The sequence below is a fragment of the Xiphias gladius genome, chromosome 23, assembly GCF_016859285.1.
Source record: "Xiphias gladius isolate SHS-SW01 ecotype Sanya breed wild chromosome 23, ASM1685928v1, whole genome shotgun sequence".
In the NCBI taxonomy this organism is placed as follows: domain Eukaryota; kingdom Metazoa; phylum Chordata; class Actinopteri; order Istiophoriformes; family Xiphiidae; genus Xiphias; species Xiphias gladius.
In genome coordinates, this window is record NC_053422.1 from 12,575,238 (window position 1) to 12,602,335 (window position 27,098).

At 39.9% G+C, this 27,098-nt stretch overlaps 1 protein-coding gene across 2 annotated transcripts in view; it reads left to right on the plus strand.

Moving 5' to 3' along the window:
- Nucleotides 1–25,449, plus strand: part of kdrl (kinase insert domain receptor like) — a 45,877-nt gene extending 20,428 nt beyond the window's left edge. Inside the window, exons 14-31 of one of the 2 annotated variants that reach the window (XM_040119547.1) lie at nt 254–538; nt 773–919; nt 1,741–1,869; nt 2,937–3,043; nt 3,496–3,625; nt 4,146–4,250; nt 6,445–6,558; nt 6,786–6,874; nt 7,025–7,178; nt 7,886–7,983; nt 8,493–8,615; nt 8,943–9,054; nt 13,094–13,193; nt 15,711–15,816; nt 17,643–17,767; nt 18,961–19,039; nt 19,476–19,579; nt 22,345–22,543. In XM_040119547.1, coding sequence (XP_039975481.1) covers nt 254–538; nt 773–919; nt 1,741–1,869; nt 2,937–3,043; nt 3,496–3,625; nt 4,146–4,250; nt 6,445–6,558; nt 6,786–6,874; nt 7,025–7,178; nt 7,886–7,983; nt 8,493–8,615; nt 8,943–9,054; nt 13,094–13,193; nt 15,711–15,816; nt 17,643–17,767; nt 18,961–19,039; nt 19,476–19,579; nt 22,345–22,543 — 2,306 coding nt within the window. Of the gene's footprint in view, nt 1–253; nt 539–772; nt 920–1,740; nt 1,870–2,936; nt 3,044–3,495; nt 3,626–4,145; nt 4,251–6,444; nt 6,559–6,785; nt 6,875–7,024; nt 7,179–7,885; nt 7,984–8,492; nt 8,616–8,942; nt 9,055–13,093; nt 13,194–15,710; nt 15,817–17,642; nt 17,768–18,960; nt 19,040–19,475; nt 19,580–22,344 lie in introns of both variants that reach the window. The other variant, XM_040119548.1, reaches the window with a different exon arrangement.
- Nucleotides 25,450–27,098: the final 1,649 nt, after the last annotated feature.

A 27,098-nucleotide genomic window follows, 5' to 3' on the forward strand; every position in this document is an offset into this window, starting at 1 on the left:
AGGAAATAACTGCAAATTTGACATTCCTGGCCTTGTGACGAGCAGCTCTGTGTCCAAAACTATTGTCCAAAATAGGATCTCAGGCCAGCAGGATATAGCATGAAGGGATTTACAGATCCCTTTTAATGCTATTTAGTCATGATTTGTAACTCTAATTGACCCCATCTGATTATTGAATATACATCTGGAACTGAGGATGAGTTAACATCATTGGAATCCTAATTTACTACATTCCTCTACTTTGTCTCACTAGATGTACCCGAACAAATTACCACTGAGCCTCGGACAGCCATCGAGGGCGATGAAGTCACTCTGACCTGTCGTGCCACTCGCTACCTCTACACAGACCTGCAGTGGTTGGATTCCACAAATCAAACAATCACTTCCAACGTGTCCAGTCTCCAGCTCAGCCGCTACTCCATTTCCCTTTCTCTCCATCTGCATAATGTGTCCCAAAACAGCACTGCAGGGTACACGTGCCAAGCACGCAAGCTCCACAAGAGGGTTGAACTCAAGACCGCTGGACTTGTTGTGGAAGGTAAGTTAGAGGAGGATATGAAAAGCTGACTGCATTTCTATTGTTAATTAATAAACTGTTACTGATTGCAACACCATTTCACATTTTCACATTTTGGACATGCTGCTATAAATGAACACACACAGGATCACAGACGATAATTTTGCAACACTTGATGAGTCGCTCTCTAAGCAAGACAGTAATAGAGAGACAGCATCTCTAATTCAAACTTCTTTTCTTGTTTCTTTGGTGCAGCAAGAAAACGTCCCTGGCTGAGTCAAAATCTGACCAATCGGGATGTGAACAGTAGCAGCACCCTGATTCTGGCTTGCTATGCTCTGGGAGTTCCTCGTCCCTACATCAAGTGGTACAAAAATGAAGTTCCAGTAGAAGAAGGCCCAGGTAACCTGAGATTAGCATTCCATCTTGCTATGATCATCATACAATAAATGATTACAATTTTTTGCAATTTTGGTGACCAGTGGCAGAAGTGCAGTTTTGGCACAGCTCTACGCAAACTGGATGAAGGGCCGAATACATACATTTTATTATCAGTGGGACTACACGATCCGCATGTAGAGTTGTCATTCCCTGTGAAAGCTGCAGAGGCCAGGTCAGCGTTTCTTCCGAGAAAAACGGTTCTTCATTGGAAGGCATATATTCCAAAAGCACAAGTGAACAAGAGTCTAGATGATGCCCCTTCTTAAGCTGAATTTACATTTCCAAGACACTAAAGTTCCTGTTAATGCGTAGTGACTCCCACAAATTTACCTTAGAAGAAATTTGCGTGAGTAGGCGGCACCTGCAATTACCTCTACTATAACTGAATGTTTTTACATGATTATGGTCTATTGACAAAGGTTGCTTTCATGTAGCCATATTTACATTTACATGAACAAAATAATGCCACTACTCCAAATACTGTGAGAAAATAAATATGCTATATCCTTTAGCATAATTTCATGACTTGAGCTCACATGGAAAATATTATTTCCAGCTAATGGTGTCAGAAGTTTTGCCCATAGAAAAATCCTGAGTAGAAATATAAAAATTTGCAGTGAAAGTGAAAGTGAATTTTTACAAGCTCAGGTGCCTGCCAGCATTTCACCTGATTTTTCACTGCTGCCTGCATGTACCTGCACAAAAACGGAGTTCTAAGTGTTAGATGCAACACTTTTTTAAGCTTCATGGTAGTAGTTTGACTGAGAGTTTGTGTGTTGCAGGTATCACACTGGGAGAGGACGGGGTTCTGACCATCGAGAGGGTGAAGAAAGATGACGAGGGTCTATACGAGTGTAGAGCCATCAATGTTGAGGGCATCGCGAAAACAAGTGCCGTTGTTACAGTGATCGGTAAGTCATGCAGACACCTTCAGATGTTAATTACCTAACCATGAAAGAAGATTAACACTCCAACCTTCTGCATTTACTACACCGTTTCAGAATGTGAAGTTGTGTGTGCTTACGTCCAATAAAAACATCTTCTCACCACTACAAATAGCTCTTAGGTTTAGGTTCATGTCCCCTGACAGAAACTCTGTGGCTGCCAGGAAGGCCAAGTGAATTCCTTCTTGGGTTTTATAATCAAGGCTCTGGCTGAGGGTCCTTACCTTGAGGACAGGATCTCTGTGAAGCATTAAGATGTCCACTAATGAGTGCAAAGAAACTGACTGATACAACAGCCAAGGGACTGGAAACACACAGTAGAAAATTGGAGTAGAAGGCCTGTCTCTTAATGTGTTAGTACCCGTGTACCTTTTACATGTAAAATGAATTGCATGTTGACGTTAAAGTGGGAATGGCAATGCAGGAGAGATATCGTGCAACCACTTTGTCCACATCTAGGCACTTAAACAGATTCTTATTAAGCTGAACTTTTCTCATGATGTTCAACTTCAGAGTTATTATTATTGATTCCATCTTCACCACAAACATATTCCAGCGACAGGCTGTATTCATCTTGCGCTTTGGCTGTTTAGTCAAGGATCACATGAAATAAGAGCTATAGAAACTTTATGGAGATTCAAAGGATATGAGCTTTCCGAGTGTCGACATGGATGGTTAGAAAAACACGGTTTGGAAGAAAACTCACTAGGAAAAAGTGTGGTATGCATGTCCCAAACAAACCAGACATAAACACCCAAGTGTGCCTTCACTTCCTTCTGGTATACAATCTCTCAGAGAAAATTTAGGAAGAAACAAATAAACCAAAAATTTATGTGAGAGAAAAGTCTCGGCATCCTCAGTCGAAAACAAGGTTCACGATTTGTAATTTTGCAACAGACTGTTTTCTTTTGATCACAGTACTCTACAAACCCCTGCCAACATAATATGACAGCTTATTAGATCATGAAAAGTACACTGTTTTCTGTTTTTGGCCGAAGAGGTCTGGTAGTTGACAACAGTACTTCTTTTTCCAGGGGATGAAGGGAAGCCAAATGTTGAGGTAATAATTCTGGTGTGTACGGGAGCTGCAGCCACTTTCCTCTGGCTCATGCTTATCCTCTTCATCCGCAAGCTAAGGAAGGTAAGGCTTTACATTACTTTTTTTCCACTAGAAACCACATGAGATGAGTATTTGTTTCATGTTCTTAGTATCTACTAATTTAGCTCCAGTGACTTTAAGGAAGCAACTGACTCATGCCTATTTTGAAATTCAGTTTAGGGAAGGATAAATTTAGCGTTTTAGTGTTTATGATTTCCACATTTCTTGACAGTTGGGAAATGCTTCTGTGTAAGTTATGGCCTCATAAGGAACATAATGTGCTTGTGTGACAAAAAAAGTGAGGAAACATTTTTGTGCCTTCAGTGTAATCAAGTATATGCATAGAACAAGAATTTCATGTCAACATTTTCACTATTTCCGATAAACGACACGTTTATCGGAAGTTCAAAAATCTGAGTTGTTCCGTGGTTGTCATTTTCCAAAACTTCTTTATGATAATAATGAAATTCATGCTTGTCCTCTCATACCTTCAGCAACCAGCACACTATAAGATGGGTCCATCTATCATCATCGACCCTGATGAGTGTCCTCTCGAGGAGCAGAATGATCTTCTTCAGTATGACAGCAGTAAATGGGAGTTTCCCCGTGACCGCCTGCGACTAGGTAAGTACTGTCTGGTCAGTGCAGTTTGGGGGAAAAGCTTCATATTTAAAGAGTTTAAAGTGCAGACACAGTTTTTTGCTTGACATCCTATTAATTTTAAATAGGTTAACATCAGATTAAGAGATTTGGTACATAATTCAGGCTGAAATTAGTAATTTAGGTGTTGAAATAATATTCAAACAAAAACAGAGCATCAAGACTCATGCCTGACATATTATCTCACAACATAGAGTGTGTTGAAATTTCGGTTTAAAAGGTTTTGATGGTAAGGATATACATGTCCACATTAAGGTACATGGAATAGGTGTCACCCCTCTCTGCAGTCGTGTATAGGGTCATTGCTTATCAGGGACCTGCGCTTTCATCCAGTCAGCTGCCTGGTGATCAGAGTCCCAGCGTGTTGTTTTAATAACAGACTCATAGCCTGACTGACAAGGAATCCAGTCTGATTTTTCTGCCCCAGGGACAGGATGTTCTAATCTCTAATGTCCCGCTTATCAAATGCTTTTTTCCTTTCCAGGCAAAACTCTTGGTCACGGAGCTTTTGGAAAAGTGGTGGAGGCTTCTGCCTTTGGGATCGACAAGCTCTCAACCTGCAAGACTGTTGCTGTCAAAATGCTGAAAGGTAAGATGTCAAAAATATTATTTTTTAACTGTGACTCTAGCATTGCTGGAAAATAACAGGCAATTATATTATAATGATATAGTTTGACACACAACTTTAGTTTGCCTACATGGTCTCTCTGGGACACCACTCATGATAATTAGGGCAGCATTACCATCACAGCATTTACTGTTGGATGGGTAGTCGATGAATGTCAGCTGTCAGCTGTCAACTGTCATTTCTGCAGAAGATTTATTTCTTGTGCAGATTACAGACTCATGAGCTAGAGCACCACGTTTGCCCGCAAGTAATGTTTGCATGGTGTATCGGTTCAAAGCAAAGCGTGCAATGTCTGTTCCTTGCAGTGCAGTTAGAGGTAAAGGTTAAGACCTCTTATCCCTGTTCTTGATGAGGAGATTGAGTGTGTGCAGATCTGGCAGCTCGGATCAGAATGTCCAAGATCTGCAGGTGAGGAAAAGTTCAAAAGTGTAAGATAGGGAACAAAATAAGCAATAAAAAATATGTTTATATTTGCTGCATGTCAAAGGCTTTAACATTTGGAAAAGATCCCCTGCCTCCAGTCTTGAATTTTTGGAGGAATTATTTACAATCCCATCCCAACTTCTTTACAAATATTCATAACAAACCATAAATGTTGGATCAAAATGAAAACAGGGAAAGCCAAGAAGCTAAAGAGTTTAGACTATAGAAATTTAGCTATTTCATTTTCCACAGCTTTATGTATGAATCTAATTTTCCAAAAAATATACCTCTTTTATTTTTTTTGCAGTACTAGGGAGACAAACTGAATCAGTAATTGGTCATATGGGGATGATGTATCAGGAGGGATAAAAAATGGGGCTGTTGGTTAGATAGTTAGTTAGTCGTAGCATTAATCTTGTCTCAGCATAAATCACAGACTCCCTGAGAGGAACAGACTCTGGGTGTTGTTAGTCGTAGGTCAAAGTTAATGGAAAGCAGCAGGTGTCCTCAAATTGACCGTGGCTAAGCTTTAGCTTCTAGCTCATAAATATCTGGTTGGTCAGAGCAACATAAAACAACCTCTCAATCTTGATTTTCATAATTCGAAGTGAAGACATTACATCATTGTTCAAACTTCTCAAAATCAGGTATGTAATGTGAGTTTGTCTTTCTTCAATTTTGTTGGCATTTATCTTTGAAGATAAATCAAAAGCTGCTTCATATCGCGGGGCCTAAAGCAGTATTATTATTTTCCAGTATATTTAATGAACTCTCAAAATTAAATTCCCCAGTAATCCAGCTACCACGGCTCAGGCTTTTTTTCGCGCTTTCTCTCTAACCTTGCACACTGCAAAGCCAGAATTTCTTTTTGAAATGCAGGAGGCACAGCGAAAAAATATCATAACCTGGATGTTCACTGTAGATTTTATACGTACATGTTTTGGTATAAACATTATCATGAGTTTTCATAGATTATCGTCATACTTTACAAGACGTATGAGATTTTAGATTTGCTAAATTTAAGGCTAACATTTTTCTGTTTTTACTGGTTTCTGCAAAAATAGCTTTATAAGTCCCCATGCATCCAAAAGTTGTGTCTCCAGCCGCAAAAAGACACTGTTTACCACCGTTTATAGTAACCAAGGTCTCGAAATATGCCTCCAGTAATAGAAAGGGAGGAAAGAGTAAACAAAATAATGCTATGGTATGGTCAGAAAATGGTCATTTATTTTTATTACTATTATTGGAAAAAATCTGGATACAAGTGGAAGAATTTCATGAAACGTCCATGCTCTATTTGGTCAAGGGAAATGTTCACCATTTTTGAAATACTGATTTCATGTTGTGTGTTAAATGTCTTATATAAAGTTGGTGCCCCCCTGCGCATGACAGTACCTCTCAACATGATAACAGACCTGCATAGACTTGCTTCATTTTCATACCATTATCTTTGCCTATGATCTTAACTAAATTTCCTTGTGAGATGGGCTCATTTAATTCATTTAGTGGTATTGTCTTCCATCTTTATAAAAGTGTAAATCAGTTTCTTTTTACATTTTCATGCAGTTTGGGTTTCCAAGCTTACATGAATATAACATTTGATGGATTAATCTTAAAACAAAATTAAACAATTCAAAAGAAATTTATTGAGAAAATGTATATCCTAATGGTCACAATGTTAAATGACACAGTAACAAATTCTGAAGTTCCATATGTGTTTACATTATCACAGGAGGTGCTACCTCAAATGAGCGGAAGGCCCTGATGTCAGAGTTAAAGATCCTGATCCACATTGGCCATCACCTGAACGTGGTCAACCTGCTGGGAGCCTGCACGAAGCCGGGAGGTGAGCTTTGTTACCGAGGAAGAAATAAGATGCAATGTTCTGATGCTCTTCTGATATCTAGGTATAAAAAAGCAGAAGGCATGGGAAAAGGACATTAAATTGCTCTTATGTTGCCTGTCAAAGTGTCAGTTTAGGTTTAAATTGTCATCTCTATCTGTCTTGCCTTTCTTTACTGTCAACTATTGCGTGCCGTAGGAATAATAATAAGTAATATACCATCTTAACAGGACCATTGATGATGATAGTGGAGTTCTGCAAGTATGGCAATTTGTCCAACTATTTGAGAAGCAAGAGAGATGACTTTATCGTCTACAAGGTGAGTCTCAAGCTGCATGGTTTAGACTTTCCAGCACTCTTGCTTTCTCATCATTTTAGCTACGAGCTCCGGAGTCTGAGCTAGGGTGACTGTTTTGACAAACAACGTTTCACCTCATCTGGTTTAACATGATATATGTGCGCTGTTCAGAGCCAGGACGGTAAGGTGGTGTCGTCGGGATCATCCTGTGAGCTGAGCGAGCTGATGAAGCGTCGCCTGGAGAGTGTGGCTAGCACCGGAAGCTCAGCCAGCTCTGGGTTCATCGAAGATAAGAGCTACTGCGACTCAGAGGAAGAGGAAGAAGGTAAAGGCCAAGCACGTCTTACTTCCCTCAACCCCCGCACGCTACCCCCCTCTGTTTGTCCCCACCCCCTCCGCCTCACCTCTGCTCCACCCCTCCTGCCCAGGAATGAAAGCTCCCCTCAGATTGTTTTGTAGCCTGAGTCTGATGGGACGTTTCCTCCTCCCGTTCAGCAGTACAATGACTGTAGTAGGAGCCACTGTCACCCCACTGAGCCTGGGGAGGCGTCTGTTTATTTCCTGTCCTGACCTGAGTGTTGCTCTGCTCTCGGGCTCCAGTTTGGGACTGGCACGTCAGCCATGTTGTTCCTCATGTGTTATTTCTGGTTTGATTAGCTGTTTACTCAGGTGGGCCAGTGGAAGGACTCCCTGTGAGTTCTTCTAAGACCCCCGACCAGCACATTGGGCCCATAACCACACGTTTCACATGACATCTGAAAAATAGGAAGAATTGTAATTTGTTCTTATCTGTAATCTTTAAAGGATGTTTTAAAGACGGTGCGTAGGTAGAGACATGTACGTGACAGGATGAATTGTTAATAGTCCGGGTCTTTACATTTGCAGTTTCCCCATGAGAATTGTTACTGTTTCATCTTATCTGATTTATCTGGCAGGAGTAGAGAGCTGATAATCACACACAGTTTAAAGGCAATATACGTATGTCCCATATGAAAAATCACTCTCACTGGGAAAGCTTCTTTTGTTTCACAGAATCTGAGGATTTATATAAGAGAGTCCTGACATTGGAAGATTTAATTTGCTACAGTTTCCAAGTGGCAAAAGGCATGGAGTTCTTGGCTTCACGCAAGGTATTCTCGTCACACGAATCACTATAGAAATATGTATTGTATTACCAAAAACAGTGTATAAATTATATTATATTTTGTGGAATTGAGTTTTTTATTTAAAGATCATGTTACTATTTAAATTTTACCTAATATGATAACCTGTTTTTTAATTCAACCATTGATTTGCTTGTTGTATAATGTTGCCTCTGTAAGTCCAGTGTTTTTAAAGGCTATCAGACTAGAAATCATTCATATAAAGTCATTCATAATTTCGGAGAGGCCGGATGGGGCTGATTACAGAATGTGACCATTGTTGTAAATATCCTTTTACAGACCATTTCTTAGCCTTGAAATGGAACAAATCATCTTCTATTGTAATATCACTGATGACTTGACCATGTGTTGCTCTTGCAAGCGGCCATGCGTTATAGCACGCAGAGTAACTTTGTGAAGTCAATTACATGCAGAAAGGTTTAGGTTATATATATCTAAATCTAATAAGAATTTGTTTCTTCTTTTCTTTTCATTAGTGCATCCATCGTGATCTGGCTGCACGAAACATACTGCTCTCTGAGAATAATGTCGTGAAGATTTGTGATTTTGGACTTGCGCGAGACGTCTACAAAGACCCGGATTATGTGCGCAAAGGAGATGTAAGTTTATTCAAGTCTACTGTGTATTTACAGTCTTTGTTTCCCACTTACTTCTATTTACTGTCTTGCAGTGAAAATGCTCAAAAGCATTTTCATAAATAGATAACATGCAAAACAGAAAGCTACCACTTACTTGGCAGAAAAAAATAAGGACTGAATAAATTCAGCAGACTAAATTTGGATTAGCAGAATCAAAAGCAGCACCTCCTCACACAGTTTAAACTTTTGACGTTTGACATTATAATTAGTGGTGGTACTGATAAGTGAGATCACTACACTGGTGAGATATGGCAGTGATTAATTTCTTATCCTAATACTTGTGCACAGGCTAGACTTCCGCTCAAGTGGATGGCACCAGAGGCCATTTTTGACAAGATCTACACAACTCAGAGTGACGTCTGGTCTTTTGGTGTTCTCATGTGGGAGATCTTCTCTCTGGGTAAGTGTCATGGCTCATCGCTGACCACTAGTTTTCATAATTCACACACATGACATACGAGAGAGCAAAGGAACCATGCTTATGTAAAACTCGTACATCCAGACGTGCAGACATAAGTGATACAAGGACTTAAAGATGATACAAGCCCTAAATGTTGAATTAACAGTTGCCCACTCTGCTACAAAGATGGTAGGCTGAATGACAAGCCGCTGTTAAACAGAGGTGACAATCACTTTTTGATGGGCCAGTTTTAAAGCAACAGGAGGAAACAGCATGAAACTTGTTGGTCAAAATATGCAGATTTATTAAAAGGTTCACAACTATTACATTTAAAACATGACCTCAATTGCAAGCACAAATATTAGGTACAAGTAGAAACCAGCATAATACGGTATACTCTATTGGACAAATTTTCTTGTGAAATGAAAATATTGATAGTGACTCCACATTTCTGTTTATTTTTAACACCTCACATGTGCATAAAGCCTGGCATCTCAGTTAAACAATGGGTGTTGTTATCAGAGATGCTCAGAGAGAAGAGAGCTGTAGCTTTGTGGACTCGCTTGGTGCCCCTGGCTATGCAGCCTCACCAGATGCACTGGGTAATAACTGTCTTCTGTGTATTTGTGCTTTTGGGACAAAGGGCCGAGGCTTGCATTGTCAGCCTGAGAAAACTATTTTCATGCCACTCATGCAAAAAGCATTAGTGAAGTTAGACTGTGATTTTTAGCACTGGCATGGGACACTAAAACGGGAGGACACCTCCTATTCAAGCTATCCATTTCTTCCCCGCTGGCAACACGAACTCACTGTAACCAAGCAGCCAGATCACTGTAAAGGTGTGCCCCTGCTGTGAAACCACTGCAGCCTTTAAGACAGCATTGTGTGTCGGTCCATGATTGCCTGTGCACCGTGGCAGAGCGCTCAACACACATTTCAATAGCCAGACTCAACATGAAATATTGTATGTTCAAGTGTCACCGTGGGAAGCAGGGGAAACATAAGAGTAAGCGTATAAAGCAAAGAATCAAAGTTGGATGTATTGCTATGCTGTACTTTTTGACTGTGCTGCTTTTGAATCGCCGCCATACAGTGTCGTCACTCACTGCATTTGAAAGGAAAGTGTGTCAAATTGCATATTGTTTTCAATGTAAAGCACACTGACGTCATTATGACACTTTCTCCTTTTTTTGTTCTTTTTCTGGGTCTCTTTCTCCCTCTTCCTCAGACTTCACACATTCTCACCACATTTTTTCTGTTAAAGAAACACTTACACATCTGGGTAGTGTTAGCCAGGACTCAGAAAAATAAATCAGGAAACGAAGATACAAAATGACCAAGAAAAATGACAAAGAACTGAACTTTGCAATCTGATCATGTTCGAAGGTCGAAGGTTTCAGGGTAACCCAAGTGTGTTTTTCTGATCGCTCTGTGAACCAAAAGTGTGTCAGTTCCATTTTGTGGGTTTAAATATCCAAACCTTATTAGTATAGTGCTGAGGCCAGAAAGTGAACCAGGTCCCTGAGGTGTTTAGCGTACTATAGACACCATAATCACTAAATATGTTGGAAAATGTTTGGCTCATCATTATATGGAAAAAGAGAGGAAAAAGTATTCTATCTCATCATAGAACACAGATGATAACTTTATTTCGAAGCAGTATACGATTTAACACTATATACACAGAACATGAACACATTAAGATTCAAAACAGAAGTTTAATCTCCATATACTACAAGTTTTCTTTCAGTTGCACCAAAACATGACAGAAAACTCCACAACAAATACATCAAACGTATTATAAATTTCAGATATACAAACATACTGAACATATACACAAAAAAATAAAATACAGTGTACAAGAAAACTGCAGTTTCAGGCATACCACATGATCTGTAAACTTTAGTGCTAATTCTAGTTTTGTTCGGAACCTTGTCTCTTAGCCCCTGGAAAAGTTTTTTTTTTTTTTTGATACATTATCCTATTAATAGCCCTCAGTATTTCGATAATGTTTGCTGTAATGGGTTTCCTACGTTTTAAAGAAGTTAAAAATCACTTTGCAGTGGCTGACAAGAATCATTTATGACTCAGGCCACAGCTGGTGTACAGCATGTTTACGCACCAACTCTCATATTGTGGCAGTGTCTGCATCGGCTCCCCAGCTGAATGCAGCCCTTGGAGAATTGTGTCAGTTGGGTGCAAAGGTTGCACTACGCACAATCACAGATTTAGTTTGCAGATCGCAAACCCCAGATTTAGTTTCTCTGTAAGCTTTCTCTCTCTTTCTCTTGAGAGTTCTTCATGCCCACGGCTAAGCTAAACGTTTGGTTTCCCCATGAATTTGCGTGGCCACAAAGATGAGGTTTTGTATTGTGCGTAGGGATTCAAGCAAGCGCGGTAAAATGTTATTTAATGATTCAAGAAATTGTGTTGATTACATAGAATGGGGATGTATTTTCCAGAATCAACAAAATTGGTAATTGGATACAAGTAGTTCAGTGTATGACTGCATGTTTTCACGGGGAGCTGAGCATGAAGTAGGCTTTGGCTCAAGATTCAAACTTTATTGCCAACATTAGGGTTCAAAAGTAAATAAAATTAGTGGTGGTTCCCCTTTGGTTGATACATTTGACAGATTCTCAACTCAGCGTTCCAAATATAACATTGTTACACATTTTACTGTATGTCATGACTGGACCAAAGTTACATCATCCAGCCATTTCGACACAAAAGCTCTCATACTACAGAATTTTCAGTGGAAAGTTGGTGGGTATTGGGGTGTATTGGGGTTGGATGCTTCAGTGGTCACACTCACCAGTAAGGGGACTTGTCATATTTACGTTGTGTAGAACGTAGTGAGGAATATGAGGTTGTTTGTTTTTTTTTGGTTTGTTTGTTATGTTTGGGTTGTTTTTTTTTTGCAGTGTTCCCTATGGGTTAAAAAGTCACTTAAGTGTCAGAAAGAGAGGACCAAGGGCGCAGGTTTTATTTCGTCTTTGACGGGGCCTTTTTTTGCTTTCTGATATAACTTCCGAAAGCTGGACTTTTATCTTGATTTTTTTCTCTGATTTTAAACAGATATTTTACTCTTTTTTTTTTAATTAAAAAAAGAGAAATGTAAAACATCTCACATGAGATTGTGTAGTTCTATCCTTCTTTCATTTTGTTGATATGGGCAAAACAACTCAAGAGTTTCGTGATAGAGCCACAGTAATACTCAATCTCATCCTTAAATTATATCAAAGACTTATTCTTGAGTTATTTTTCATTCAACTCCTGAACTTATGGCAAGATCTTTGACTAGGACATCAGAACTCACCTGAGAGGCTGCAGCTCACCTGTCTGTATGTCTGTGTTTTTTAGGCTGCTGCTGAGAGGATTTTCAGAATAAAACGATACCTGACATTACTGGACAAATCAGTTGGACAAGCTATAGCTAGTTTACTTTACAAATACTGTTCATGTCTTAATGATCCTTATTTCTCCAATTAATTTTAAAGAAGATGCATGTTTGGATTGGTTACAGAACATTCTTATTAGCTAAGCTCAGCTGTTACGTACACTTCAGTTCTTCTTTGAAAAGGACCTGATGTCCATCTGACTATTGAGGCTAAAGTTCACAAAATATTCTCCATTCCTTAAATTTCTTCCATTCTGAAAACACAATGCCTGCAATTTGTGTTAAAATGCATTGGCAAGAACCAGCTTAATAAATCAGGACATTCTTAGAATTTTCTTTGGATCCTATTAAATTGCCTGAACTGTCTCTCCAAGTATCAACACTGTATGTGCATTATATGTACAAGTCAGCACAGACAATTAATTCAACTTTGTTTTCTAATACTGTTACATTTGGATTTTACAAAGTTAATATAATGTAACCTCACATAATGACATATACCAAAACATATATCATACAATAAGTCCATGTTTCGCGTTATGATACGTGTAAAGTCATACAAATTGATTGTGTATTGCCTTTTTTTTTTGTCGACAAATAACTTTTGCAATAAACCTCTCCCCCTATTTCCTCTCCCAGGTGCCTCCCCATACCCTGGTGTGCAAATTGACGAAGAATTTTGCTGCAGGCTGAAAGAGGGGACAAGGATGAGAGCGCCAGAATACTCTTCCTCTGAAATGTGAGAATTCCTATTAAATATACCTCCATAAACAACAAATGAGAGTAAAAAGTACCTGCGTGCTGTTCACCGAAGTGAAGTGGACTGTATTTCGGAGCAGCAACGTTTGAGTTGCTGATTTTCTGTCCTATCCTGTAAATCTATCTTTGATAATTTAGAATTGCAAACATTTTATTGTTTGTACTTTGTGAGAAAACAAAAATATGTCATATGTAGTCTAATCAATGCAAACAAGACTCATATTCAACTGAACTATAATTTCTTTTAAATGTGTGTGACTTTACTATAGTGAGACAAGTCTTGTTTATCGCTGCCATTAAACACTACCGTGTTTATGACTGAGATAAACATACAATACCATAGGCTCTCTGCTCTCCTTACAAAGGCCAAGAAAGTAAAGGCAGCAAGTAAAAGCCTTCCATATCAATATACAACTGAAAGGAGTCATTGTTTCTTTGTGGTTTCATTAGCAGGTCAGGGGTGCCTGATAAGAATCAAACATTAACCACTGATTAGCTCAGAAGTGGCGAGATTGAAGCGCTGAGGCAGTAGCACAGATGTAACTGAGCAACACGTTTAAAGGCGATGTCTGGATTCTATGTCCCTCCAGTGAGGAGACCCACAGACTGAAGACATTTTTGAGCAGGGGCTGATGGATGGTGCTAGACATAAATATCTGTGGGAGAACAGAGAGTCCTCTCCTGTGGTATCAGTGCTGTCAGTCAGTGATGCAGCTAGACAAACTTTTCTTGTAATTAGAATACTTTGGCCTTTTTGTACTATGTGTAGCCGATCCAGACCCAGCAATCACAGTCTTAGATCTGCAACTGAGTCTCACCTTAACATATGTGCGTATGCTTTGTCTGGTTTTAATTTAAAATGACTCGTATAGTCTTAACTTATCATATCTCATTTGTTTTGAAAGCATAAAGCTGCACTTCTGCTTAATAACGATGTGGTAACAAAAGGTCCATAGTTTTAAAGCAAACAAGTAAAGGTAACTGAATGAATTTATCAGCTTTGCGATGGAGACGGTTATTGGAAATGATACACAAAATCTAATCCAGACTGTAGGTTTAAGTCAGAGCAGTAGATCTGTGGATGCAGACCCAGTGGTGCCATGAATCCCTAGTACTTTCCATCTTGGTTCAGGCAGTCCATTAATGAAAATAGAACTGCCAGATGCTATATTTTGCATGCTTAAGACCGTGAGGGCTGCCTCCAATTTAGAGCCAAGATAAAACCTGCTGATATCAGTTTAAATTAGTTGCACAAAAAAGCACTCAGAGTCAGTGGGGTGAAATCTGCTGAACCCCTCGAGAGGTCTGCAGTTGATCACACGTGTCTGTAAACCCAGGTTTTGACACCTTGACCCTGACCCCAAACTCATAATATATGGATGATAAAAAGCACATGAGGTTTCAGGCAGTGTTAAGCAATTAATTTGCACCACTGCAGCAGTGATTCATCAGGAATGTTGTCGACCGCCTGTTAATAGGATCCCTCGTCCTGATACATTGCAGAGGAATTTAGCGGATGCCACTCAGAGTGGGAGGACAATAAATAGGATGCTCACTTCCCATCTTACCGCAATTGCCCAACCGGACAAAATAGCTCATTTACACAGAATCCCAGCCCCCTCAGAAACACCGCACTCCCTCAAGACGGAAAACATGCGGGAGCAGTCTATTTATTCTCATTACGGACCAGGCAGGAAATGTGGTTTAGATTGTGCAGTCATACAATGTGTCTACTTCCCCCCTGAATGATATGCATAAAGGCTGGGATCATGCTCTCCACATCCTGTCACCGCAAGGAGGGCTACCACCTGGACATGTACTCCACACTCATTAATGTGAGAATCACAGCCGCTCAGCTTCTTTCCACAAGTCCTCAAATTTGGCATTAACTACATGTGATGCCAAAAGGGAATCAAAATAGTTTAACTTACATAAAACTTTAGATTTCTGTGGAGAGAGTGGCGTTTGACTGCAACAGACACAGGACAGGGTTCCATCACCAAAAGATCCCAATCAGTAACACGCTGTGAACGTAACTTAAACAGCAGCCGTGTGCTGGGGCTGTGTTTCTAAATTCCTCCATGAACTGAGACAGGCCTCTGCGATGGAAGCTCACATAAAGCCTCTGAGTCTTCCTACATGGGCAGAGATGCTGACAGCTTGTCAGATACCTGAGCTAGGCTGTGTCCTCTCACTGGTCTTCACACCCAAGACCAGGGGAAAATCAGATACAACCCCAGAGGCACAGGATCTCCTGACAAGAGAGAAAAGAGTGTGAACAATTGCTCTAGATGACAGTCAATTTAGAGGTGGGCCAGATGTGGTCACTCAGTGCATAGGGGTTTGTTTATTGAAGATGAAAAGACAAAGCCTGAGGTAGCTGTTTTTCCTGGTGCTAAACATTGCACAAAATTAGTCACATTTTACAGTACATCAACCCAAATATACTGTCTGTTGTTCTTGGCATTATCAGTAAGTGTGTATTTTCTGCTCGTAGATATCAGACCATGTTGGACTGCTGGCACGGGGAGGCACAGGAGCGACCTACCTTCACTGAGCTGGTGGAAAGGCTGGGAGACCTGCTTCAGGCCAGTGTGCAGCAGGTATGACAGAGTGTGTATTGTTGGAACGCTACGCATTACAGAGTTGAACATTTATAAAATTTAAAATTCAGTCAGTATCACAGGTTCGTGTCAAGAATAGCAGGAATGAAGAGTTTATTATAAGCAGCTGTTGAGCTCTGGTGAGAACTTAAAGAAATCCCCACATACTTAGGGAATCCTGACCAAATTGTGGGTTTACAGAACAATTTTAGCAATACTAGTCACTGGTTCGGCAGAATGAGTCACAAACATTGCAAATATTCAGGAAGCAACGTCGCTGATCAGAGCCCTGCAGGATAAAGAAGATGCAGAGCGGCATCTCGCCCAGGGGGGTGCTTAGAGTTACTGAGAGGGGAAGTAGCATTCAACACAAACACTTGGCTCCCTTTGAAATGCCACTATCAGCCTCGTAAGAGGACTAGAACTTCAAAACACATGAAAAACAATGTAATTATTAGTGTGACGCAAGATAACATTGTCTAGTATGAATGCTGTTGGAAGTTTGTAGATTTTATAAGGCTGTCAGAAGGCTTAACAGCTGTTTGTTACAATTAGGCCAACAAATATGCACTACAGGAAAATCAAAATCACAGTATTTTGTTATTATGCAAACATATTAAACTGTAAGGAAACATTAACATTAAATCCACCCAATATAGTCCAGGAAGCCTTTCTCACAGCAGACACGTCGACTTGTCATTATAGAAAAAGCAAAGGTTCTATTCAAGTGTCCCAGTCAAGACGTGACAGTGTGACAGTGAGCCAGCATGCGCAATACCAGGACCCTGAACCTGAAGCAGCTAAATGACGTCAAAAAGGCCTGAAACCTGACCCGGGACCTCGACTGGGTCCTTTCGGTCCAATAGGGTCAGGCAGGGTCACTTTCTTTTGCTGCATGTTTCGTGTCTGTTTTTCAGGACCTGAACCAAGCTCTGAGCACATCTTGCCATCTTGCAGTGGGTTCTTTGTGGTAGTGTGTGTGTGTGTTTGGGTTGACCGCATTTTGTACTGGGTCAGTTTTGGAGTGGGTTCTACTATCCTTGGCTCCCTTTCAAATTAAGTCTCTTAATTTTTTTTATTTTTACAGATTAATGAATGCACACAGGGTTTTGTTTGTTTTCCACATGTCTGTTTCGGATCAGGTGGAACCTCGAAAACACAGCACAAATTAAGTTATGGCTCTATGCTTTGTAACTTGACGAGGGAATGACATTCAAAACGAAAAAACTAATTTTTTGGTGAAAGAATAACAAGATGTGACTGAAGCAGATGAATGTAAATCAAAGAAAGAGGGGCACTTGGTATTAACTATCGCTGATGACAGAAAATGGTTCAGAACCCTAACCACACTAGATCATTGTCTGTCATCAGGATGTACAAGGCATCTTCCTTCCACTAAAGTGAACAGGCTTCTCGTCCAGATTGAAGAAGAAAAGAAATTATATTTTACTTCTACTACGGAGACCACACCGGCCAAAAGGCCATACATTACATCTCATGAAAACTACAGCATGTTGCAGTACATATGAGTCTGTAAAAAGCTCTCTTCACGAGAAGAAGTTTAGACTGGAACAGTGGATTTGACTCTCATTAATAAAGCCATTGTTACAGTGCAGGAAGGCTGGTCACAGGCCCTGCTGGCTTATCTAACATCATGAACATTGTACTGGATTTATTTAGTTTCTTTGGCTGCTCGCCATGACCCGTGGATGTGTGTGTTTGTATGGTGTGTCACAGCATCAACCTACTTAATCCCCTTGTCTCTTTATGATTTGCATCATATAAGCATAAAGCTCAGATGTTCTGTCTCTGTTTGGTTGATTTAGGAGGGGAAGCACTACATACCCATCAACACAGCCCTGCTGGCCAAGGTGGGAGACCCGTCCACCGCAGTGCCGTCAGAGGAGACCCCCACACGACCCATGTCCCACTGCGAGTCAGGGAGCACCTGGTGAGAACATGGATCCTTGTTCATTGGCTAATTTACATAACAGACACCTGAAACTCTAATGAACTTGAAGAGATGCTGCTATTTCATCTAGTCTTCCCAGTGCCGAGTTATTTGTTTTTGCCACACTAGCGACGGGGCTCAATGGATGACAGTGTAGATGTGGCAATTGGTTAATCCGCCACTTTGGTCCAGACTGAAATACTTTTGACAACTATTGGATGTTTTGTCATGACATTTGCTACAGATGCCCATGGTGCCAAGAAGATGAATCCTATTGACTTTGATCATTCCCAGACTTTTCCTCTAGCCCAACCATGAGGAACTTTGGTACAGACATTCATGTTCCCCTCAGGATGATTTGTAATAAGTTTGGCAATCCTTTAACTTTTCATCTAGCGCCATCAGCAGCTCAAAATTGCAATTAGTATTTGTGAGCATTTAACTCTGCTAGCACGACTAAGCTGCTAGGTTGGTTGTAGTCTCTCAGTCTTATTGGTTCAAATATGCAACAGAGTTCAAGACATTTAAATTCAAAATAAATCTCCTCATCTAAAAGACATTTAAACTTACCCTCAGACTGTTAAAGGCAAACAGCGCTTGGCCTGTTTTGCAAAGGAAATACCTAGATTATTTTCCCACTTTATACTGAATAATATCCAAAACCATGATTGTTCCTGTAGCACTCAGACTAAATTCTACAAGGAGAACATCTAGGTCTGACCTGAGGACAATGAGAGACCTGATTGGCACATGATAAGAAATATACACACGGAAGCTCCATGGCCAGAGAGCTTTCAGTATTGTGGCTCCTGTGAGGAATTTCCCAAAAAACGACGGTGCCAGCTTCAAGATTTATGTCTACTTAAAATAATATTTGTTAAAGTCTTTGGTTTTCACAAGTCCTCCAAGTGTATTTATTGAGGAGGTGCTGAAAAGCAGTAAAGACAGTTACCCCTTACGCTAAATTAAGCAGTCGTTTCAGCCTCTGAGTGTTGAAATGCAAAGTAAACAAGGTATGTTTTCGAAGTACAATGTCACAAATGCTACACATTGTTGATCTAAGTGATTAAGTTCCTGCGGTTTTGGCGCTGAACTTTGCCTTTTGGCTCCAGTGTAATCACATGCTTCTCAGAACAGAAACAGAACATTTTAGGATATTTTGGACACTTACCCTGGAAATATTTTTTTGTCAGGAACATCAAGGTCCGCCCTGCTAGTGTGAAAACCTTTGACGAGGTTACCATGGAGAACGGGACAAATGAGAACCACGGGGTGAGTTACTCAGCCTGACAATGCACCACAAACAGACATGCAATATGCACTTCAACTTTTCCTAAACCAAGCAATTAATAAGATAACAGCTATTTGACGTTAACTTGAAATTCCACACCAGAACATAAATCATATACTTTATGTAACTCTATTGAACTTTATGAGAGGACATAAAATATTCCTTGTTTTAGGGTGAATTTTTGAATTGATTGAAATTGGGTTCAATCCTATCTATCAAATGAAGTGTTCAAAGTCTCTGTTGATAAATTATTTGTGAGGCACTTTGTAATTCTAGTTCTAAAAGGTTCTATAGAAATAAATTTTACTTACCTACTTATGTTCAGAAATTTGTTATTTGTTCTCCTCAAACAATAAAGAATAAAAGATGTTATGTGGTGTTTTAATTATCCACTCTCTGTCTTTCCGTCATCATCAGGGCGGCCAGTCAGACAGCGGGATGGGCCTCTCATCTGACAACATGAAGACGCTGAAGCGCCTCGAATCGTTGGCAGGTCGACCTTTGAGCATCATGGCTCTAGCGTACGTAAACTGCATTACACAGCGATCCTACGCATTCCCTGCAAGTGACAAATCAACACAAACAAACACAGAGGGAGGGAGTGAAAAATACCTGCTTGGAAACCTCCCCGCTGTGCTGGAATGTAGACACCATAACTGTCATACTACACACACACACACACACATACACACACAAGTTTCTTCTTACTTAAAAAGAGGCCAGTGGCTAGTTTTCCTTTTTGTCTGAAGAAACCATGCGTGAGGGACAGCAGCACAAAGGAGAGCCGGGAGGGAAAAGGCTTGGAGGTGACAAACTGAAGGACTGGGGCACAATAGCAGAGTGGCTGCGTCACTTGCGGTTTGGCTGTTTTAAGAGTGCACACTAAAACCCCTTTGTTTTCACCGAAAGAGCCCTGAATGAGATACCTCCCAGGCCGATTCAACTTATGATTCATGGCTGTCTTCTGTAATCCAATGTTAGGTGGCAAACGCACGTAATCTCGAAGGAGACATACAGTATATAGTCCAAAATCCTGTGGAGCATTTGATGGTTTTAAGATGTGGATTCAGCTAGGGGAAGTATATAAAACTGTCATAAAGGAAAAAAAACACTTAGACAATATGTTCTCACTTTAGGTGTTATTTCAGGATAAATTCAAATGTGAATCAAATTTCTGTAAATCTTTTTCTCATTAGGGTCTTTGTAGGTGCCTCAAGGCTTACACATTGAGTTTACAGCAGCTCGGTGGCAGGGTTAATTTACAGGGCCAAACCCTTGTACTCAGTAATTACACTTTAAACCTATTCTGCTGTTCTCTGCACAGCAGCAACTATTAATACTCCTTCAAAGTATTGTGGCTTCCACTTAAACATTGTAAAGGAGGAGCAGCAGTAAAGTAATATGTCCCAAAGCAAATGTTTCCCAAACCTCTGTTGAGTTGAAGAGGAAAGTGTGCAAACTTGTGAAAAACTCACTTCTACAAACACCCTCACCCACACGTACTTTCTCTTAGATCTCGAAACTTGAAATTGAGGCCACCAAGACACATTATAGGCCCGCTCATGTCATCGGGGCCTCAGCGTGGCAGAAAGAATAAACCCAGGCATGAGGAGAATGATCTTTATATCTGAGGGGAGGACTTCCGTGCTGGGGAACCACTCAATCACTGCCGCCTTTGAACTTAGAAGGGTTTACAAGGGCCTGCCCTGTTAGCTATAGCGCTGTGGATCTTTTGTGTAGCTGAAGTCCACCTGTTGCTCTTCTAACCTGCCCTCTTTCTGCCAGTAGCACACAATGCGACTTTTAGTTGGCGTTGATTGAATTTTATGGCCAAGGAAGTTGCCCCAGAAAGGATATAATAGAGTTTCAGCAGACAAAACTGCTGTAAGTAAAAATTAAAATCCAGAATCCAAAAGACAAACTATCTATACTATCATAGAGGAGTAATAAAACCAGCTAATATTCACATTTGAAGCTGGAGCCACTGAATTTTTTGGCATTTTTGCCTTAAAAATGATTTAAACAATTAATTTACAAAGTGTTTCAGCTCAGGGTAAAAGTGATTTTACTTGTTTAGTTTCCCGTTGCTCAATTGCCAATTGTCCCCCTTCCTTGTGCTTGGCATTGGCATGACAACACTGTACTATTGTTCACTATTTTTGACGCCTAGTTTACCAGGTAGTTTATTCATCAGGACAGCATTCCAGTACAGTGGCATCACTTCCCCCTGCTGGGCTCTGACCCTTTGGCCTCCAGAGAGAAGCTCTGGAAACCCTTAGCAACCTCCGAAGACAAAAAGAGGCAATTACTCATATTCTGAGCCTTAAATGAAGCAGAAGAGCTCAGGATGATTGATTACATCATACATGAATGAGGAAAGGTTTGTCTGATTGTATGGCTTCACAAGGGGCACTTCTTAAATCAAAACTATCAAGCAGCCCTCCACTGTGAGCGCGATCGAGTCAAGTTGTCTTGAAGGAAACAAACTTTTCAAGTACAAAGAGCTTGATTTTATTCACAATAAGTTCAAGTGCGCAGCTGATTGTTTAGTCCACACGGGCTGCTCCAAGGTTTCTTAAAATAAAACGTTATTCCATCAGAATCATCCTAAAGATGCTGCAGTTTTTAGAGAAGCCCTGAGGCAAATCTGTCAACTGATCGTCCTGTCACGCCACGCTGATTTGTTGTGTCTGCTGTGTCATATTTGTTTTTCAGTGTTTTTGCAATCAGCGCTGTCTGTTTATTGTACAAGCCTGATGATTTGTCCATTACCCACTTGCTTGGCTGTATCTCTATTTCCATGAAGAGAAAAAATTGGGAGAAAAATGTCCATCACAATTTCTAGTAGCCCAAAGTGATGTCTTCACATACTACGCTTTGTCCAACAAACCCAAGAATTATCGAATTACAGGGATGTAAAACATAAACTCCTCACGTTTGAGAAGCTGAAACCAGAGAAAATTTGTCATTTTTTCGTAAAAAATCACTTTTAGAACATGATAATCCGATTTATTAAAATAGTTGCTGATTAATCTTCTGTAGACTGACTAATCAATTAATCATCCACTTACATTAACTCTAATAGATATCTTTCCAAATTGTGATTTTTGTTTTGCTATGTTCTAAACAAATCGTTTCTTTGATATGTTGTTTTGTATTTTTAGATTGTTTTTAATCATTTGGATGTTGGATTAAGTGTTTGTGAGTTTTTATATGTGTTTGTGAGTGTTTTTGTGTTCACAAACCTAAAAAGTCACATTTATGTTGTATCTCTCTGTGTTTCTAGGATGAAGGCCGTGAGTAAGAGTAAAGAGTCTGTGCTGTGTGACACAGAGAAGGAGAAGTACGCCCCCACAGTTCCCTCCCTGGACTTCAGCCTGGACGACTCGGCCCTGGACGACTCTGCCCTGGACGCTGGCCTGGAGTGTCACAGCCCACCACCTGACTACAACTCTGTGGTGCGCTACTCCACCCCGCCTGTGTAACCTCCTGCTCTACCCCCGGAGAATCTGACTTGGCAGCCTCAAGGCCTTTGCTTTGTTCTCCTCTGTTTTGACTCTGATCTCTGGACTGTTCTGTAGCAACGTTTGCGAGGAAAACCCATGAGATTCCCTCTTAAAGTGTTTAGAAAGGACGATCTGAAATGACTCATGAATCTACTCGACTGTAACTTCTGCATCTTCCAACTTCCAGGGCGTCTGCTGTGCAACAAAAGAAAAACCTGTAGACTGTTGATTCCTCTCCAGTTTTCAGACATAGGCTGACGTTTATGCTGCTGGTCCGTTCCACATTCACTGTGATATGTCAAACAGCTGAAAACAGGCTCAGGTATTTCTTTCATCTACTGTGAAAACAAACCACAATGATTCCAAACTACAACCTTTTATGGTGAAGAATAACACCGACAAAAGAAAGGAGAGAGGATAGCAGAGGCTTTTCCAGTTTATACTGAGATTATTTTATATTTTTTTTCAAAAATTTAAAACTGGAAAATTATATGTTGATAAAGATAAAGAGAAGCTCTTTGTTTGGTGTAGCTACTTTTGTCCATAAGAAAGTTTGCGAAAGTTCAGTTTTGCTCAAAGCAAAAGGCAGAAGAAAAACAAAATACGTTTAATTATAAATTATTATTTGAGGTCTCATTGCTCCTGTATTTCCATAAAAATACCAGCTCAATTAACTCAGGTTGCCCCAGAGTGACAGAGGAGAGGAGAGGTCTGTCATGTTGTGGTGGTTGTTTTTTAAGTTCTCCAGGTTATGGAAAATCCCAGGTTAATGGAGGAAACAGAGGAAAGCTGAGAGTAAGACCAGACGGCTTTGGATTTAACATTACAGCTCGACCATGAAAACATTTAAATGAAGATTTACTGTTTACTCAGATTCCTCCTGCCCCAAATCTATTGAAGAAACTCCATTTTTTGTTGGGTTACCCTAAAAAGAAAGCAATGGAGTTAGAAACGTAAGGTTAGAACAAGACTTTATTTGTTTATTCAGAAAGCACTAGTAAAATAAATTGTGTATTTATTTAGATTGTAAACACTATCACTTAGATTCAGATTTAAAAGTTAACCAAAGGATTTTCCAGCTCTGTCTTCCTCATATCAACATGTAATACTCAGTTGTTTAACTCCACATTTAAAAGCTGTTTGTGCTGCTGTATTCACTGATAGTAAAGCTGAGGGAATCTGCTTCTGTAGAAACATGTATGTGGGTATTTCCGTCCTTCGTCTTGTGCTAAGTGTTGGTAAAGCTTGCAGGGCAGGCTACAAAAACTCTACATGTGTGTGAAGTTAGCATCAGTCTGCTCTGTTTCACTGTTATATTATTTGTTGACATGTAAAATCTCCTTGTTTTAATAGCATTTCACGCAGTTTAAATGTGATACAGGATGTATTGAACGTACTGTGGACCAAACCTTCATTCGTGCTCACGTGTTACAGTACACAAGCGCTGTAGAAATGCAGCTGGTTTGTGCTTATTGAAGACTTAAAAAAAAAACAGTATTTGTCAGTGAGTAAACTACAGTGTAAAGTGGATATTTTGAACCCCAAATGATGTTTTATTTGTGGACCAATTTGTTTTGTTTATGTGGAGAGGAAGTGATTATGCACTGATACTTTATATCAAGTATAATTTTTGTATTCTAAAGGTATATTATTATGAAACAGTGTTGAGGGTTACAAAGATTTCTGATTTTATTTTGCGTTTTTATTTAACTCTTAACTCTAGTACATAGTAGGGGATTAATGTTTGCAGTATTTGTTGTATTATTTCTTGCCATCCTAACATCATCATGCTCACTTTTTATAATCCTGTCTTAAATTTTGGTTGGATTATTTTAGTTACTGCGATCACAATAGTAATCAAAGATTTCAACCTCAGTGTTAAAGAAAAAATATTGGTGTTTGCCTTTTATTGCATTTCTTCGTACATCACCGTGATTAATAATTTTTGCAGCAGCTCAAACCATCCTCCTAGCCTTTTATGTTTTCTTCATGTATTGTAGCAAGTTAGTTTTAATGGAAGTAATGTTCCTTGACACTGTTAACTGAGCATATGAAGTAAATAAATGAATAAAGATCTATATATTTATACATTACTTAGAGTCTCGACTCATAATCGCTTTGAATACTTACATGAGGAAAACATATTTATTTTTATCGGGCACTACACTGCAGCTTTGCTCTAAGAGTTTTGAACAGACACTCATGTTTGCCAGAGGATGAATCCCAATGACCTTGATGATCCACTTACTTTGCCCGTAGCACCTCCATGACCCCAACATCTAGCTATTGGACGGATTACGTGGACTCCCTGGCTTTCCACCTGGCTCCATCATCAGGCCAAAAACTACATTTGTCCAATACTTTGGTTTATCTCTAACAGTTTTACAGGATTACAGCCTAACGAAGCCACAGGCGTGGCTCGGGACTCTTAGTCTTCTTACGATATTACCATGTGTAGACATATTGCTTCATTTAATCAAAAGTAATTTTGTTGACAACTACGATTCAGCTAAAAACCTCGCAGAACTGGTCATTTTCTGCGTGCTCTGGATTTATTTTGCTGAGAAACAATATGCTTCCATGGCTTCACTCAATAAGACAAAACATTATTTGTTCCGTGTTTTTTAATCAAGCGAAGAGTCTTATGCACATCCTTTTCCTGATATTCTTCAGCCGGCAAACAAAAGTCAAAATAAGTTTCTATATAACAGTGTGTTGCCAATAAAATAAAAAACCCACAGTATGACTGATGAAAGACTTGAAATCTCTGAACTCTAACGCAAACCAATTGTTCTCAACCTGTCTGGCTTTTGACTCTTGAAAGTAAAACGATGTCAAAGAAAACCAATGTCTACTTACAATCCCTTATTACATGCTTGAAGTGGTTCCAGCAGTTGACAATAAATACTAATGGGTGAAAAATACCAATACTTTTTATTGCAGAAAAGTGTTTTTATTTTATTTTATTTTTTTTAAATTTCCGGCAAATCATCTCATCACCCCTCAGATTTATCCTGCAACCCCTCAGAGGGTCGCTACCGCTGGCAGAAGCAAGCATGAGCGGAGGCTCCGGACTATATTTAACTCTAACCCTGGTGATTCACAGAATCAAACGCTCCTTGATTATTCCCACTGGATTTCTCACACCTTAATAAAAGGCTCTGTTTAGATTGGACCCTTTGCTGCTCCTTGGACGGTGGGAGACTCACTCCCTGGCCAGGACACGGTGTCGGCAGCCTGTCTGTTTACCGGGACAATGCCCCTCCATGTGGAAAAGGAAGGAACTTTTAATCATCCTGGTCACGACCAGGGGACGCCACACACAGGGCTTCCTATGGGAGCGCAGTGCCCCTGATTACCGGCACTGGGTGTGTCAAGGGGACAGGTTTGGCCCTTGACTGTCTCCACTTGTCCTGACAGGATTTACTATGTTTACTGTGTGGTGAGCGGCCAGCATTACATCCAATCACATATCAACAATGTCCGATGTGCAGTATTCCCAGAATATGAGATACAAACAAACAAGGGAAGGATGTTGGAGGGGGAGGATATACTTGACTGTCATGTTTTTTTTTGTTTTTTTGTTTTTTTGGGCGGGGGGGGCTTGTGTATCTGCACCTACACACAGTGTTTTTCCATACAGGCAGAAGTATGAGGACTGCCCTTATCCGTTCCTGAGTGTGGGAGCTGGGAGTAGCCCTGCCACTGAGTTAAGCTATGCAGAGACTTTCTTGAAAGATTGATTAATTGATATCAAAGATAAAAATGAGTTCAAGAGCCTTGACAGTTATGTCAGCAATGACAAGGCAGATGAAGCATAAATCATAAACTCTACAATGTTTTTATTAAATTTTGAATAAGAAGGGGTCTGAAAATATCTTGTAGAAAACAAAGTTAAGGACATATCTGCATGTTAAACAAAAGTTTGGTCCTGAGTCTATTTCATCTGGCCTGTCCAGAAGCAAAAGATGTTTAGTTGCACAGTTGAGAACTGGTAATCTTCCTCTGGCTATTTAGGCTGGCATATTCCCATTCTCTTTTTTATTGAACATGTTATGATGATTTAAAAGTGTTTATTTTCCAGGAAATGAAAAGGAAAAAAAAACTTGAAATATTCTGGTGTACAGATGATCACAAACAGGAATGTTTGTTCAATTTTGATGTGTTTAAGTTTTCTGAAATTGTCTCTGGAGCCTGGAAACCTACTACTGGAAAATTGATTTTCTGTATTTCTTTTGGTTTGTAGTGCTGTTTGAAAATGTATGTGCAGCGTTTTGGAGCTATAGGCTTGTATTAATTTTTTGGTGCCCATGCTGGCAGGGCATACTTGTATTCATCACACAAGAATAATTGATTCATTTATTCATTCACACCCCCACACCCCCTGTTTTTAATCAATCAATCAATGGTTGTACATTTTTGAGGAGATTTTCATTTTTAATAATTAACGACTTTGACTAATAAACAGCAAACCAACAGGCGAGGAAAATACACACCAACTTCTGAGCACTACAAACTGTAAATTACGATAATG